The sequence below is a fragment of the Ictalurus furcatus genome, chromosome 24 (genome assembly GCF_023375685.1).
Source record: "Ictalurus furcatus strain D&B chromosome 24, Billie_1.0, whole genome shotgun sequence".
Lineage (NCBI taxonomy): Eukaryota > Metazoa > Chordata > Actinopteri > Siluriformes > Ictaluridae > Ictalurus > Ictalurus furcatus.
In genome coordinates, this window is record NC_071278.1 from 3,504,607 (window position 1) to 3,522,511 (window position 17,905).

The window sequence follows — 17,905 nt, forward strand, 5'->3', positions numbered from 1 at the left end:
TCTTGATCTCATGATACCTGATCTCAGAAATGTGTAATGGGACTTTTAATTTATTCGAATACAAATGAAATACTATATCTATATTTATGAGTTATTCCGCAAAACTCTGACTAGGAAAAAAAAAATCAAAAGCAAACTCGTAATCCTCACTCGGAAAGTCGGGGCGGTCTCCTGAACCCCGAGCTCGGCGAGTAACGTCGAGTCAAAATGGCCGCTCACAGCACAGCGTGGTGGAAACGTCCCTGTTTTTAGGTTATTAACCTGTTCACTGTAGACAAGCGATACTTATAGCATTGGTCCCAACTTTTACTTTGACATAGCGTTCACATTGTAGAAAGGTGATCAGCAACAATATAAGGGAAATAATAATAATAATAATAATAATAATAATAATAATAAGTAGAAGAAGCTTTATTTATAAAGAAGCTTTTATACAGAAAGCATTTGTTTGCTTTACAGTACGATGGATAAAAGGTTAAATGCCGAAGGATAGAGCCTAGCATTTAATACTTTAAGAAAAAGCTAAACTAGACATCAGAACATTGAAAGATATACGACGTAGTAGTAATAATAATAATAATAATAATAATAATAAATAAAAATCACCTTTAAAAAAAATTCATTCCGCAAATGATGACGGTACATCTTAATAACAAAGCAGTCGCGCTGTATTTAATAAACCTGTAAACATTTTCTTTTAATTATTTATTTATTTATTTATTTAACGTCTAGAGAAATAATTCCAAACGGGGGAAAAAGAGGCGAGTTTTAAATAAATTCAAAAATGATCTATGACAGTATTGATGGTGGATATTATGGTGTTGGTCAGCCGTGTAGAACTCCTTATTTATGATCAAAGACGATAAAGAAGATCCGGTCATTTTATTTGTTAAAAAAATTGCATCAAATCCCGATAGAAGCCAGACAGCTGATCTGCGTGAGCACTTGTCCGGTGTACAGATTGCGTACGAAGCTCCGATACGTTTACATCGCAACAGCTGCTCCTCTCTCTTCTCTCTTTCCGAGTCCTCTGATAGATGGCGTTTTGACGCGTAGTTTTCAGGCGAGGGTGTCGGAAAGTTGTCACGTCGAAATCGCGTAAAGACGACGTCTCATTAGTCCTTAAATATCGAGCCGTTTAAAACAAACGTTTAGCTTGTTTTCCGAGCCTTCGAAGCGCATCTGCGGCTTTCACGAAGTCGTATCTGAACCTCACCCCCGGCTTAAATGATTGAATTTACATTTTATTTAATTTATTGCGTCCCTCTCAGAGCAATTAAAAGTTTCAACATTGTGTTTCCTCAGTTGATTGTGCCGCAGTAAAAGCCCCTCCAGATTTCCAGCAGGGTATAATTAGTTATGTTGCGCTGGGTGTCAGTACCAGGCTCGGTCTGTCTCGCTCAGCTTCCACTCCTGACGTCGAGTCAATCACGGGCCTAATTAAAGCTTTTTAATTATTATTCCTTCTTGAGAGAGCTTAATTTGAACCCTCCCGTTAAATTTTACGAGCTGCTGGAAACCGGAGACTTTTCCGTTTTATTTTATGATGCCGACGCTGCAGGCTCAGCGAGCAGAGAGACAGAGAGGCAGACAGGTACACAGAAAGTTGGCAGTGAAGGTATGCCAACAGACGGAGCGCTGAAAAGGTAGACACACACACACACACACACACACACACGCGCGCGCACACGCACAGGAGGACGACGATGGAAAGGTACAGGAAAGTCATTCACAAAAGGCCTGTTGTTTTGTTGTTTTTTTTGTTTTGTTTTTTTACTGCGCAGGGAATCTGAACTTTTGGCAACCGAAAACAAGAACTTTGCTTTATTTATTTATTTGTTTGTTTGTTTATTGTGTTGTTTACTACTCAGTTCTGTGGTCCAGATACTAATAATAGGTGCTCAGGGGGTGGGGCTTACAGCACTGTTGCTGAAGGGGTGTTGACTCTGTGAAGCAAAATTGATTTCTTTTGGTCTTTTGATAAAACCTTTTAATTCACTGGTCAGAAATCCTGCGATGTAAAGACGCTTTCCGAGTCAGAGCGAACGCAGAGGCGATGTTTTTCATAAATGACTCGATTAATATATTTATAGCTAGTTTAAAACATTTCCGCGTCTCTCTCATCCGTCTCTCGTTATTTCCTCTTTACTTCAGTGGTACAGCTCTGTGCTTAGGCTCAGTTTGCGCCCTGTGACTCAGTCGACTCGTAAAAACGAGTCGATTCCGAGTCGAATCGCTTCCTCGCTGCGTCGGAGTTCACGCAGAAGCGACCACGCTCAGTCGACTCGTAAAACCGAGTCGATTCCGAGTCGAATCGCTTCGTCGCTGCGTCGGAGTTCACGCAGAAGCGACCACGCTCAGTCGACTCGTAAAACCGAGTCGATTCCGAGTCGAATCGCTTCCTCGCTGCGTCGGAGTTCACGCAGAAGCGACCACGCTCAGTCGACTCGTAAAACCGAGTCGATTCCGAGTCGAATCGCTTCCTCGCTGCGTCGGAGTTCACGCAGAAGCGACCACGCTCAGTCGACTCGTAAAACCGAGTCGATTCCGAGTCGAATCGCTTCTTCGCTGCGTCGGAGTTCACTCAGAAGCGACCGCTCTCTCTCGGACTAGACTTTCTGATCCGCACCCGAGCGTGCTTGCAGCGTTCTCCTCGTCTAGAGAACCGAACCGAGGAGGAGAGCCACGTCAGTTGATTGCGCTCAGCGTTGATGAACGACCAGTGCAGCATTTATTTTCTGATTTATATGAAGTGAGTCTTCACTAATGGTGTTTTTCACTCTTGGTTCGAATACTCGAGTGAATAATCACAGGTTTGTTTTCCCACGTGGAATGATTGCGCAATTCCATACGTCATTTTTGTGCGCTAAATATATATATGTGTGTGTGTGTGTGTATGTATATGTGTGTGTGTGTGTGTGTGTGTGTGTGTGTATATATATATATATATATATAAATAATGTACATATGTATACACACACACACACACACATATATATATATCCTGAAAACGGGTTTCAAAGTGCGCGTTTTTGAAACCGACGCCGTTATCGTCTCCGTGTAAACGTACAAAAAAAAAAACCCCACGAGAATCCGTGAAAACGACGACGTGTCGCTACGCGCCCGCGTATTCCGCGTTCGGTCTGTAGGCGTGTGCGCGAGGACTTGTGCTGCTCGAGATTTTGAGTGTATTGACGCTTCTCCGGCAAAGTGTAGATGTACTGCATCACTACGACGACCAGCGGAGACGCGTTCGTTACGTACCACGCGTTATTAACCCGCGTCTACCCCGACGGAGGGCCTTCACAACCTTATCGTTATCTGTGTAATGCTCTGTTTTGGAGTAAATCTGTGTCCTTTTATTGCTAATAAAATATAGAAAGCAGACGGACTGCCAGCGTCTCACTGTTTGTTTTGTGTTCGCCGATTTTGTTCCATTTTGGTACGACGATGGTGCATTGTTAGTGCTTGAAGATTTTTTTTTCCATTCAATATTAACAAATGAACGTGCTTTGTTAACAGAATTCTGACCTGGAGCACAAGAATAAAGCTAGAAGATGGGGTTGAAAACAGAAAAATCCAGTTCCACAATTAAAAATAAAAGAAGCTCTTTATGCGCATTTATTGCGGTCTCGGTATTTATTAACCAAGGAAAATAACCCGAATCTACGCTTCACAAGCGCGAGTTTTCACAATTCCTCATGACAAGGGATTTTTTTCTCCGCGTAAATCATAAACCGTTGAAATCGTTTGAGAAACGTAAACGTTATTGTGCTTTTAATCCAGAAAAACTCGTATTAGTTTATAGTCCGGTCTTGCCCGGATCAATACGCTTATGTGCACAGACGCGTAGCATTTCTTTACGAAGTGACGTCGCCATCTACTGGCCTGGCGTGCATAATGCAGCGTTTTTTATTCGTTTTCGCGGATCCGTGTGAACGGGGGATCGTTCCGACAACGAACGCGCCGGGTAAACTTTTCCGTTTTTAGTACGTCGTCGTCGCGTAAGCACACGATAATTAAAACCCTTCCGACGTCGTGCCTTTTCGCCGGCGTTCGTCTGTGCCCTCCTTCCACGGCGTCTTACGGACGTCTCTACAATCCTCGTGTTCGCGCAGAGACGAGTACCAACGGAGTGTGCAGCAAAAATTGAGACGCTGACATTGAGGGATGGTGTTGAAGAGACCCAGATATGGCAGAAATGAAGACTTCTGATAGGCAGACATGATAAATGTATAAAGGCTGCCACCTAAATCTGCCCTATTCTATTACAGCGCAGGGATGAGCTCAGTCATGCAGACAGACAGAGACTCAAACTAAACATGTGCTAAACACAATCCTCTCTGACTCGCCCTAATGCACTCCGCTTCGCGCCACACGGAAAATAGGTAATCCCCCCCCCCTCCCCTCACCAACCCCTCTCCCATGTGCACACCTCAGTTCGATATTCTCTCAAACCAGGCGTATGACAGCGATCTGGCTCGGCCTGCGTCTCATTCCCTCCGTGCTCTTGTTTCCTGTGTGGCGCGCCGTCACTCGATCCGTTCCTCTCTCTCTCTCTCTCTCGCATTCCCTTCCGAAGGAAAAAGATCACACGAGCAGTGGGGGGTGTGTGTGTGTGTGAGAGGGGGGTGCGAGAGACAGAGAGTGCGATAGAGAGAGATTGATGAGCCTGTAAGAGCAGCAGTAATTACTCCGTGTCCATTGCCTACGCCGGATTGGCAGACGGCTAATATCACCCAGACCCCTGGCTCTGACAAACACCACCACTACCACCCCCCCCACCCCCTTCAAACCTCCTCACCCCCCCACCCTCTCCACCTCTTCACACAGTGCTCTTCAGCCTGCCGCCGCTGTGTGGGCTCCCTTCGCTTCTGTCTCATTACGTTATTCCTGGAGGAATCGGCCGAGGACGGACAATGACAAGCCGGCGCTGGCGTTTCGTTCCTTCGACCTAAACCACTGGAGGCTCTGTGATGGCTGCCAGGCCCGGAACGATGTGCTGAAATATCGATCAAGCTCAACCAACGAGTCTTGCACTATTTGAAAACAATTGCGGTCCATCATTCACATCCCTACTCGAAATGTGTGTGTGTGTGTGTGTGTGTGTGTGTGTGTGTGTGTGTGTGTGTGTGTGGGTGGGTGGGTGGGTGTTATTTCCAGCCTGGATCAGTCCAGTTGATGTTTCAGTGTTCTGCGTCTACTCTCGGTAATGACATCAGATTAAGTTCTAGACGTGATGTCTTCATTTTCCACCCGAGCGGATCTTTAGGGAGCGGGGTGGTGCGCGCATTTCAATCATACTTTTAATTATTTCGAGTAATTAATAGACGCCTCACGATTGTAAATCGCAGCGAAACAGCCGGGCGAAGTGAATCAGCAGCCCAGACGCACAGCTCCGGCGCGATGAGATCTTTTCCCCGCGTCTCACCACCACCACCACCTCCCCCCACCCCCCGTCTCGGGCCGGCGGAAGATGCCGGCGTCTCATTTAATTAAACGCGAACGTCGATGCGGCCTCGGCCGCGCCGCTTTAACCCGCGCGGATGCGACGGGGTGTTCGGATGTCACGTCGGCTCATAATCCACACTAACGAAGGATTAATTACAACCGATGAGAACCTTTTCACCTCGTTGTGAACTCGTAAGCTTAATTTGCTTTAATATCTCGCTCCCTGATGCCGAATTATGGAGCCGGGCCAAAATCGTATAGGTTTATCGAGAGGCTCTTTATTAAACCCTTTTTCTCTCTCTCTCACACACACACACACACACGCTGGTGCCGAGTTCTCGAGCCAGCGCCTGATTTTCCACCAGAAGGGATTTTTTTTCCAGCAAATTATTTTCAAAAGCTGCTGATTTGGATTCAGGAACCGGGTCTTGGGCTCGGTGCCATTCTATCCATGTGACTGTTCCAGAGGGGGGGAAAAACGTAGATCTAATTACAACCGAAAACAGAGAGAAGTTCGTTTTATTGTCATTTGCAACACAATAAAGGAGCCTCGTTTACTAACTAAGGAGTTGCTGTTAAAGGAAACTAATCAACGACAGGTTGGTGTGGTGTGGTGCGGCCCGAGTTGATTATTTCCCAGGAACGACTACGATATTTCCTCATGAAGTTAATAATATAAACGCAGTTTGCCATGAAACCTGAAAGCGCAGACTTCTCTCTCTCTCTCTCTCTCTCTCTCTCTCTCTCTCTCTCTCTCTCTCTGTGTCCGAGAGCGTGCCGATCGTTCCGAAGCTCTGACACCGGAGACTCCTTCCGTGAATGCTAAATAAACGTCTGGTTACGGACAAGTTCTTATCGGTAACTGTATGTTTTTTTTTTTTTTTGCGTTCGATGACACGTCACGTACTTCACCAGCACTACTTGAAAAGCTCTCCTCCGGGAGCTGGGCTTGAACTGGTGTTAAACCTCGTGTTAATCTCAAATAATCTGCTCGTCTCACGCAGAGGTGTCGGAAACACTTCCCCGATCAAGCTGAATCTCGCAGGTGCATACATTCATCCAGTCCGGTCATGTCTAGTGATGGAATGACACGCTTTTATGATGTGAAGACTCTTGCTTGTCCAACACTCACACACACACACACACACACAGAGTGTTGCTCTAACGCCAGGCTCTCTCGGGCCCCGTCATGCCGCTCGTTCGCTCGTTATAAATGGGAGCTGCTCCTCTGATCTATTGCTTAATTGCCACCTAATTTGCATAGCGGTGCAAATTAACGACCTCTCGAATGAGCGTTCATTTTTCACAAGGTCTTTAGGAGCTCCTTAAGAGGCGGTGCTAATTAGCACAGGAGGCAGCTGTGCTGATGAGGCACGGCTCGTTGCGAGCAAAACGCATCCTTCATCCTCGTCTTCCTCGTCCGCGGACATCTGCGGAGGCTCTGTTTTTTTTTGGGTTTTTTTTTGGGGTTTTTTTTTTCCCCTCATTGTTTTGGTTTTTTTCCCCTTTTCCCTCCCTGACCCGTGTGAGAGCGCAGACCCGTTTCGGTTTGTTTTTTGCCTTTCTCTGTCACGCTGCGGAGGGAGGCGTGTTGTCCCAGTGTCGAGGTGTGTGTATGAATCACTGGCTGAGTTAATAGTGCTGGGTCGAAGCCACGTGTTTGCTCAAGGTGTGAGCGGCGTTGTTCACACGCTAATCACATCGCGGTGTTGACACTCGCCACTGACCACTGCGTCACCCAGGAAAGCACAATGGCGTGTGTGTGATTTGAGAAGGATGTAGGGAGGGAAGTAAATGCGTTCCACAGGGCTGCAGTAGATCAGCGGCGCTTAACCTGAGCTGCTTAGTGCCGGATCTGACCCGTGGGTCGGACAGCTCACTGCTGCCTCACACAAACACACGTCAGACGATACCATGACGTGGAATCGGCACCGATACGCGTTCCCTGAGCATAATACCGCGGATCATCAGTACCATACTCGTTCCTGATTGGATGTTTGAAACATTTTTAGTTTTTTTTTGGTAACAGTACGGATTCAGACAAATGTGTAGCTCTTTATAACATTCTTCCGGTGTTTGTTCGCGAAAGCTCTTATGTTGAGATGTACGTACATGTGCGTTGAAAATAACTACATGTTAATCTGTTCGAGGCGCGTGATACATGATCAAATATCGTATCGTGATACAAGGCATCTTTACCATACAACGATATTTATGTATGATATCAAAAGCTTGGAATTATACATTTGTCTTTTTTTTTTTTTTTCCCCCATTCCCCTCCCACAGAAAGAATTATTTTATAATTGTTATTTAGGTGTTGGACGATATAACCGAGATATCGCATCACGATTCTACAAAGGCATTTTTACCATACGCGATATATATCATGATGTGTAGGTTTGATGTCAAACTCAGCAGTGTTACAGTTTAAAAAATATATATACGTTTAAAAAAAAAAAAAAAAAACCTTTCACTTTATTTAATGTCTACAAAAAAGGTTTTTTAAAAAAAATATATTTAAAACCAAATTTTTCTTTCTGGAATTAATATTAATGAATAAATACATTTATGTTATGAATTAATTAATGTAATTCATTACTAATAAATGGGAAATATTTAAGCGGTGTTGAATAAAATATTTAAGACTGAGATGAGAAAATACCGAGTCCCAGATGTTTACGGATCTTGTTTCTTTAAAAAAAAAAATAAAACATTAAATATGTAATAAGAGATCAGGATTTCTCAAAAGTGTATCGTGACATCATTTATCATGATATAAAACAATAATAAATAAAACTGTTAAAGCATTCTTTCAAAATTCCTTAAAGTCATGATATTTATTTTTGCTGAAAATTGGTAACAGCATCGATTTCCTTTTTTTTTTTTTTTTTTTTTTTTTTTCTTTTCGCGTTTATGCCGAACTCTTCTATACGCCGTCGCGTTTATGCCGAACTCTTCTATACGCCGTCGCGTTTATGCCGAACTCTTCTATACGCCGTCGCGTTTATACTGAACTCTTCTATACGCCGTCATATCAGTTTATATATATATATATATATATATATATATATATATATATATATATATATATATATATATATATATATATATATATATATATATATTTCACACACACTACCGGTTGATGCGTTCTGCTTGCTTTGAAGTTATTAAGCTGTAGATAAAGTCGATTCATTCAAGTGACCAGTTGGCTTGTTACTATGACGACTATAGCAACATATACCGTAGTTGAAAACCTGATTTAATTTTGGTAGCAAATGATTAAAAAAAAAATACATTTTATAGTTTAAAAATTCCAAAATTTTAACATCAGATGATTGTTTTTAAACAAAACAACTCAACAGTATCGTGATATCTCTGAAAAGTTCATTGTGGCTAAATGTATAATGATATTGATATTCTATTGTTGTATTGCCCAACCCCTGAGATAAGTCATGTTGATGACTCTGTGCTACTTCCTGTAGTTGGAGTACGGCCATCTGAAGTGTTTTCTTTTTTTTTTTTTCTTTTAAAGTGTGTTTGTACAGTGTCCTCCACTAATATTGGCACCCTTGGTAAATATGAGCAAGGAAAGCTGTGAAAAATTGTCTTTATTGTTTAACCTTTTGATCTTTTGTTCAAACAGTTCACAGGAATAATCTGCTCTCATGGATATCAAACAATTACAAACACAACGCAGGTTTATCCAAAAATATATCTTTTGTTAAATATAGGTGTGCAACAATTATTGGCACTGTTTTAGTGAGTACTTTGTGCTATCTCCCTTTGCCAAGATAACAGCTCTGAGTCTTCTCCTATAATGCCTGATGAGGTTGGAGAATACATGACGAGGGATCTGAGAGCGTTCCTCCATACAGAATCTCTCCAGAACCTTCACATTTCGAAGTTCACGCTGGTGGACTCTCCTCTTCAGTTCACCCCACAGGTTCTCTATGGGTTACAACTCTGGGGACTGGGATGGCCATGGCAGGACCTTGATTTTGTGATCAGTAAACCGTTTTGTGAAGCTCAACAACCTTTTGCCGCACATCACAGCTATATTCCTCGGTCTTACCCAATGTTCTGAATGACTAAGGGAATTTGGCCTATGTGTTACCTCAGATTTATACCCCTGTGAAACAGGATGTCATGGTTGAACAGTTTCCTGTTCCTAGTCACCCAGGTGTACTAAAAAAAAAGTAAAATATCAATGGGAATATAATTCAGATATATTTTTCTCATATGAATTCATGGAGTGAATTTATTTTATTTTATTTTATTTTATTTTATTTAATCCTCTTTGTCTCTGCATGCATTAAAGGAAAGTACCGTCAAACTCAGTTGAACAGTTTGTTAATTAAATTATATCTCGTGATGCGCATCGCGTATAGTAGAAACGTCCTCAAGTATCATGATACGATGATATTTTTTTTTGTCGTATCGCCCAGCCCTACATCTCTTTACATACAAGCGGTCCATATGGCGCTGTTTTACCTCACGATTAGCGATTACTGGATAGGATGATGTTATAATATCCATATCATGATAAATTGCCACTTTTCTAAAATCATGACTCGTTTGTTTGTTTGTTTGTTTATTTATTTTGTAAAGTATCATTTTTTTCCCTAACTATCCATATCTACTTATCGTGTATCGTAGAAATGATTGTACGACAGTATCGTGATTATTTGACTGATTGATTTTTATTTTGTCACATCTCATCGCCAAGCCTTAGTCACGCCGTTTCCTTCCTAACGACAGCGTAATACAGTGCGGATATATTAGTTTATCCAAGAATAGCAGGAATTTATTTGTAATTCAGCACCAGATGAAAAGCCAAGTCAAGTCCTGTCACCGAGACGCTCGTTATAAATTCAGTCATTAAAAACGAGTTACGGGTGAAATATTACATCATCGCGATCGTTTTTTAAAAACATTTTATTTATTTAAAAAAAAAAAAAAAATGTGTAAATTCCCCTAGGTGCTGTTGTACTGCGTGTTCCTTAGGACTGGTTAATGGCCGTGTAGCTCGGCACTCAGCATGCGCATGTGTTTGTAACATTTCGTTTCGTTCTCATCTCTCTCTCTCTCTCGCTCTCTCTCTCTCTCTCTCAGAATCTCCCTCCCTCTCTGTCTCTCTCTCTCTCCCTCGTTCTCTCCAGCCTTCTTCTTTGAGATTTATTGGCAGTTTCGTAATCGTTCTCGTACTCTCGCTTTCAGCCCACCGTGAACCGTGATCTTCCGATTTTTTTTTTCTTTGCCTCTCACCCCCCCCCCCCGCGCGCCCCGCCCCTTCTTCCAAACCACCCTTTTAGCCTCTTTCCGTTTGTGCTTTATGCTCTCCTTCTCTCCATCGTTTTCGTGATGTTTTTATATCACCTCCCGTGACTCCTCTTGCTTTTTATTTTCTCCTTGGTTCTCCTCTCCTCTCCCGTTCTGTTGCCCCCCCCCCCCTTCTCTCTCTCTCTCTCTCTCTCTCTCTCTCTCTCTCTCTCCCCCAGTGAAAGGCTGCGAATCCCCAAGAGAGCTGATGCAATTAAAATGCTAATCCTGTCTGTCTACAGAGAGAGCGAGGGAAGGAGGAGGGGAGGGCTGACAGCATGAGGGATTGCAGCTCACATGGAGAACTCGACTGAAATGGAGAACAGAGGGAGAGACCGGGGGGGCCGGGGAGGTGGGGAGGGGCGCACCGACACGCACACGCGCACGCCGAGAGGAGAAAGAGAGAAAGAGAGGGTGCGCTAAGGCGTACAGAGGGGGAAAAACCGCCGTCTGAGAGCCGAGCCCCGAGCTCCGAGGCGCGCCGTGATGGACTGCGTCTCCTGTAATGCACTCAAAATGGCACCATTAATATAGCGCTAGCAGCGGCGAACACAAAACCTCGTCCGTCTGCTCTTAACTCATCACCTGGACCGTACCTGAGCAGCACGGCTCCGTCGTCCACAGCTCTCAAACACACACGTTCTTCTTCTTCTTCTTCTTCTTCCTCTTATTATTATTATTATTATTATTACAATAATACGTTATGCAGCTGCTCGCGCCGAATCTTCTCCGTCACGCCTCGTCCAGAATCGTCGGTGTGATTTATCCGTTTGTTTATTTATTTATTTATTTTCATGTAACGGAAAGATATTAAGACGAGCTTGGACAGATGTGGCGCATTAAAAACGTGCATTATCTCATTAACACGTGGGCGTGCGCGTATTAACGAGCCGCGCTAATTGAAAGATTTAGCGTCTGGCTTTATTAATCCTCTTAAAGAAGGCAGAGAGGCGCTCTGGCTGCAGCCGGACGGGAAACCCGCCGAGAAGCAAAGGAGCGTATTCCTCCATTCGTCTTTGACCGTTTTGCCTTTTAATTAGTCGCTAATTACGACGGGGGGGTTTTTTTTTTTCCTTTTCCCCTTTTCCGGGGGATTTGGTGAGGTGACCGAGTGTGAATGACAGGAGGACGGGTTAATCGTCAGGTCTGTGAACCCTGGTGAATGCTGAAAGGGGGTGTTTGGGGTATGATTAGCAATCAGCAGCTTAATTGGGGTAAGTGGGGTAAATGCAGGGTCTAGTACGATTTCGGGATACACCTGGAGGGTATATTGTGTGTTCGCTATCTCTCTCGGTGTATCTCTTTCGCTCTCTCCTTCCGTGTGCGTGTGTGTGTGTGTGAGAGAGAGAGAGAGCGAGAGAAGGGGGGGCGTAGGGTTGAAGAGGCCTGTGGAGGAAGGGCGAGTGTGTGAGTCTCTTGATAAAATGGTGCCTCCTTTCTTTCACTCGTTAGTATTTTATACCTAACAGGGTTTTTTGTTTGTTTGTTTGTTTTTGTTTGCCCCCCCCCCCCAAAAAAAAACGACGTTTAAAAGCATATATTTTTTTTAACCTCCGTCGTCTTGCAGTACATGCAGAAGAAAAAAAAAAAATCTGCTATTCAAGCAAACACACTTAATGTGATTTAGTGTAGTCCCCTGTTCTTCCGTCCCAGAAAAAAAAGTTTTACTTCTCTTTTTATTGGAGTTTTACAGGCTGGGATAGAAAGAGGGGGAAAAAAAGAGAGAGGTGCATGGAGAGAAGGAAGGAGGGAGGGAGGGAGGGAGGGATGGGCGAATGAAGGTCATTAGTTCAGTCGGCTGGGTACGGCGCATTCCTGAACCGTAAGAGGGGGAGTGATGGAGAGAGAAGGAATGTAGAAGAGAGGGAGAGAGAGAGGGAGGGAAAGGGGGAAACGGGGGTAGACCTGAATGGAGGCACCCAGGAGAGGCAAGAGGGAACAAGAAAGAAACCAGAGAGGGAGGGGAAAAAAAAGTTTAAAGGAAGGAGATTGTTTAACAGAGGGAGAGGGAAAAAATTCGAAACGGAGTGTGTGTGTGTGTGTGTGTGTGTGTGTGTGTGTGTGTGTGTGTGTGTGTGAGAGAGAGAGAGAGAGGAGGGGGAGGTTCAGACTCATCTAAAAATGTGGTATCAGTTAAGTTTCGCAGGCAAGCACAAAGAGAATGTTTGATTCGTGTTTGGAAGGAAGCAGTCAGCAGATCCTCATTAGCACCACACACACACACACACTCATGAGTGATGCATGTGTGTGTGAAAGAATGAACTCTTTGAAGTTTGTGTCGCTTTGGAAACAGAGCGCGCGCACACACAAACAGAGAGCACAGGAATGTTGTCCTTCAACTGGTTTTTCTTTCCTCCTGTCTTGTGATGCACATCATAGTTCTGTATAGTGTGATGTGAACCCCTGCCGTGTGTGTGTGTGTGTGTGTGTGTGTGTCAGCAGTGTGAGAGATGTGACAGGTCTGGGGTTAATACACTGCCGGATTGCTGCGGCTGATGGCGCACGCTCTCGTATTACTGCAGCCATGCCTCATGCTCGCCTCACGCAGACATGCAGGCCCCGAGGCGGCCGACGCTGCCCTCTGCTGGACGAGAGCGGAGCGATCACATTAAACTTTACAGGAGGATGAAAGAAATAGATATATTCATATCAGATTCGGTACTCTATCTAGCGAGAAAAGATGATTATGATTGAGCATGACAGGACACAAGACCGTGTGAATTAATATGAACCGGCGTTCGCAAACATTTCGAAGAACTGTAGAGTAAACACACACGTGCATATAGATTTCCACGATTTCAAATGCTGACTGTTATAAATATTTAAACATCACGTTGACCAGAGCCACGCCCTCTCGTCCCGCAGTGTTGAGCATCCGTGGCGTGCAGGAGGAGGATCCACCCGACCCCCAGATCATGCGTCTGGATAACATGCTGCTGGCCGAGGGAGTTTCCGGTCCCGAGAAAGGCGGCGGATCGGCGGCGGCCGCGGCGGCCGCGGCGGCCGGAGGATCGCCGAACGACGGCAGCGTGGAGCACTCGGACTACAGAGCCAAACTCGCTCAGATCCGCCAGATCTACCACTCCGAGCTGGAGAAATACGAACAGGTAGGAGTGGAAGAAGCCTCGTTTCGCACAGCCGGAGCGTTTAACGCACCATGTTCCGCCATGTTTATACTGGAGCCTCACCTGAATCGGTTATTCTAGACAATACGAATCGTAGATTTACAGTCGAAATGATTCGACCCCCCCCCGTTGCTCGTCAGGTTTAATTGTCAAAAATTTCACCCGCTCGCGGCGAACAAATCAAACAAAAGCGTCGCTACTAGTTACGTTCCCGTCCGAGTTGCGGATTTAATTTATGCGAAAAATTTGAATATCGCGTAACACACGTGCGAATAAAGCACCGTTCGTTAGAGAGAAGGACATCGTCACGTCCCGGGGAAACTTCCGCGTCTCGCTCGCCGCCGTTTTTACTTTTCTGAGACCGTTATCTAATCACGTGATTTGTTGAGGCGAAGTCATGTGACTTTTTTTTTTTTGTGCGTCGAGGAATTTATTCGATGAAATATGTTTCCATCGTAGTTTATGCGCATGCCTTCTTATCGAATCGCACAGTTTTATTTATTTATTTATTTATTTTCCCCTCCATACAAATTTTGGAGGTTTTATTCACGTGGCGCTTTTTTTTTTTTTTTTTTTTTTAAAAACATGCCACGTCGCAGAATTCGCATAAAGATACGTGGATGGAAACCTAGCTCCCGATACCACCACAGAGTTAACTGTTTAACCGTTTTCCTATTTCCCAGCACGTCCCGAAGTGTTTTATTTCCCCTATACCACAGTAGGTAATATATTCAATATGATCTTCAAATAAATGATATAAACGCGAAATCGTTATATCGTCAACGTTCTAGCAGCTGATAAACGCACTGACGCTGGGGACCGCTCACGAACGTGTTCGCCACGTCGGCGATTATTCGTCTTTGTTGACCAACAGCGCTTTAAAATAAATGAATAAAACTATACGGGGCGTCCACCGTACGTGGCTGGGTAAGTTGTTACTATGGTAACGTATTGAAGTAAGCGCGTGACTTTAGAGCTGCGGTTATTAGGAACCGAATCGTTCTGACCAGTCGGATTCGAGAATTGCGCGTGAAATCAATTCGACGTGAAATCCGTCACGCTTACGGACGGTTCGATGACACTCATGATGGAGAAAAGAAAAGTTATGGATCGTAATTACAGGGCTCTGATGCATTGTGTGTATGTAATGAGAATCACAGGGCTGTGATGCAGCTGTGCGTGGTGAGTTCTGTGCAGCTGTGCTCTCTGTACTGACCCAGTTGCTCTGTGTGTGTGTGTGTGTGTGTGTGTGTGTGTGTGTGTTTCAGGCCTGCAGTGAATTCACCAACCACGTGATGAACCTGCTGAGAGAGCAGTCACGCACGAGGCCCATCTCACCCAAAGAGATCGAACGCATGGTGGCCATCATTCACCGCAAGTTCAGCTCCATCCAGATGCAGCTCAAGCAGAGCACCTGCGAGGCCGTCATGATCCTCCGCTCGCGCTTCCTCGACGCCAGGTGTGTGTGTGTGTGTGTGTGGACGACAGGGGGAAAAACAACCTTAGATAGACGAGAAGGCAAATTTACCCTGGACGCCACATATTTTTACTTTGATCCCGAGATCAGACAAGAGCCATCCCTAGCAAGCCTAGCAGGTCAGCTCAGGTTTCCCCTGAAACCTTTGGCACGCGTCGGTCGGAACCGTAAACAGCGTTACACTCTGTCAGACTTTCGAAACGGACAGGAAAAGAGGCAGAATGTTTATTTCCACGCTTAACCCGTCCCTGTTATTTTATCGGCTGAGCTGCATCATTTTAGCAGAAACGAAGGGATCAGAACGGGATCTTTTCACCGATACACAGCGTGTTCTTGACTACGGCAAAATATCCACGGTGTGATAAATTACGCCGGAGTTTTCTCAAGATGTTCTGTGACGTTTTAAGAGGTGTGGCTTGGCAGTTAGTGATGGAAAGGAGTCAGAACACACAGTGCATCACAGCTTGCTGCGTATGGGGCTGTGTACCTGCAGACCGGTCAGAGAACCCATGCTGACCCCCTGTACACCACCGAAAGCACCTACGACGTCCACGTGAGCATCAGAACTGGACCAGGCGGCAATGGAAGAATGCGGCCTGGTCTGATGAATCACGTTTTGGTTTTTTTGTACATCACGTGGATGTCCAGGTGCATGTGCGCCGCTTACCTGGGGACGAGATGGCACCAGGATGCACTATGGGAAGAAGGCAAACCAGTGGCGGAAATGTGATGCTCTGGGTAATGTTCTGCTGGGAAACCTCGTGTCCTGGCATTCCTCTGGATGTTCCTTTGACACGTACCGCCTACCTAAACATCGTTACAGACCAAATACACCCCTTCATCGCAACGGTACTATCTAACGGCGGCGGCCTCTTTCAGCAGGATAATGCGCCTTGCCACACTGCAGGAACACTTTGAGGAACGTGACAAATAATTCGAGGTGTTGACTCGGCCTCGAAATTCCCCGCATCTCGATCCGATCGAGCGTCTGTGGGACGTCCTGGACAAACGATTCCGATCCATCTCACAACTTGCACAACTTAAAGGATCTGCTGCTGACGTCTTGGTACCAGATACCACGGCACACCTTGTAGAGTCCGTGCCTCGACGGGTCCGAGCCGTTTCAACGGCACAAGGAGAGGAGGACCTACACGATGTTTTTTTTTCGTGTGTGTGTGTGTGTGTGTGTGATGCAACCTCCGGACCTGATTCTGAACGTCTGCACTGTTTTTGTTTGTTTGTTTGTTTGTTTGTTTTTGTTTTTTTTATTCGTATCTCATTGTTTTTGTTTTTTTCTTTTCTGTCCACAGACGCAAGAGACGTAACTTCAATAAGCAGGCGACGGAGGTGCTGAACGAGTATTTTTACTCGCACCTGTCCAACCCGTACCCCAGTGAGGAAGCCAAGGAGGAGCTGGCCAAAAAGTGTGGCATCACTGTGTCTCAGGTCAGAAACGCAACAGCAGCAGCAGCAGCTCCGTCACACCTGTCTGAGCAGGGATTGATGAACGTCACTAAACCCAGTCAGGAGAACCGATTCCTCACGGAAAGCCCGATTTACTCCAGGGGTCCTCTCGTAGAGGACGTAACCGCCGTCATACCTCGAGAGCCGATAGAAAACCAGTGGGCGGGGCTATAGTCTCTTGAGTCATAATACAGCATGATGGTGATTTCGTGGTACAGACCTCATGTTTGCTTGTTCTACATTGGAGTTAATATGCCATTTTTATTTGACGAAATTAAAACATGACGTGTAAAAGAGGACTTCGGGGGTTCACAAAAAAGAATTTTTCTCGAGAGCGGTTCGCAAACTACGAAAGAAAATGGCGGCTGCTGTCGATCCCCTTCACGCTCCAGTTCATAGCTTTTGAAAGTAAGGGGGTTTTAAACCCGTACGGTTTCCGTCGTGAGAGTGCTGGCGCGAGTGTGGAGTTCGCCGACACGTTAATGAAATGCAGCCAGAGAGCAAAGTTCAGTCGAGAGACTCGGCTTATTATCTACAGGAAGTTATGAAATCAGAATATCGATCTGTGAGTCATTCCTCGCTCACTGTGATGCTCACTGGCTTTCCGTCTCTCTCTCTCTCTCTCTGGATTATTCTCTTCCTCTCTCTGTTCGTTCCTTCTCTTTTTGTCTCTTCATTTTTATGGCATTATCTCACAGTTTTTTTACTTTCTCTTTTCTTTTTCTCGTTCGGCATTTCTCTCGTTCTGCTTATTTAACACTTTCCACCTCAACCTTTTCTTTCTTTCTTTCTTTCTTCCTTCCTTCAGGTTTTCCATGGGTCTTTTCAAACATCTTAAATTCCTGAATGTAAAAATAAGGCCTTCATTAGCATTGAAATCTCTTTAGATGTTATTTTCTCTCGTCGCCGATTGAGATGGTAAACCCGTGTGACCGTGTCACACTCGGAGTGAGAGAGTGTGTGTGTGTGTGTGTGTCTCATCCGTGTTTTAGAGCGGCTCGGTTCGCAGGAAACGCTCCACACCGGCTTCATCTCAGTCTGAGCTGTGAGTTTGAGTCGCTTATAC

General features: G+C 45.0%; 1 protein-coding gene across 5 annotated transcripts in view; it reads left to right on the plus strand.

The window, feature by feature from the left end:
* pbx4 (pre-B-cell leukemia transcription factor 4) overlaps positions 1–17,905 on the plus strand; it is a 60,481-nt gene that overhangs the window by 23,996 nt on the left and 18,580 nt on the right. For all 5 annotated transcript variants that reach the window (XM_053612244.1, XM_053612245.1, XM_053612246.1 and 2 more), the window contains 3 exons: positions 13,639–13,880; positions 15,167–15,357; positions 16,686–16,821. In XM_053612244.1, coding sequence (XP_053468219.1) covers positions 13,639–13,880; positions 15,167–15,357; positions 16,686–16,821 — 569 coding nt within the window. The remainder of the gene's footprint in view (positions 1–13,638; positions 13,881–15,166; positions 15,358–16,685; positions 16,822–17,905) is intronic.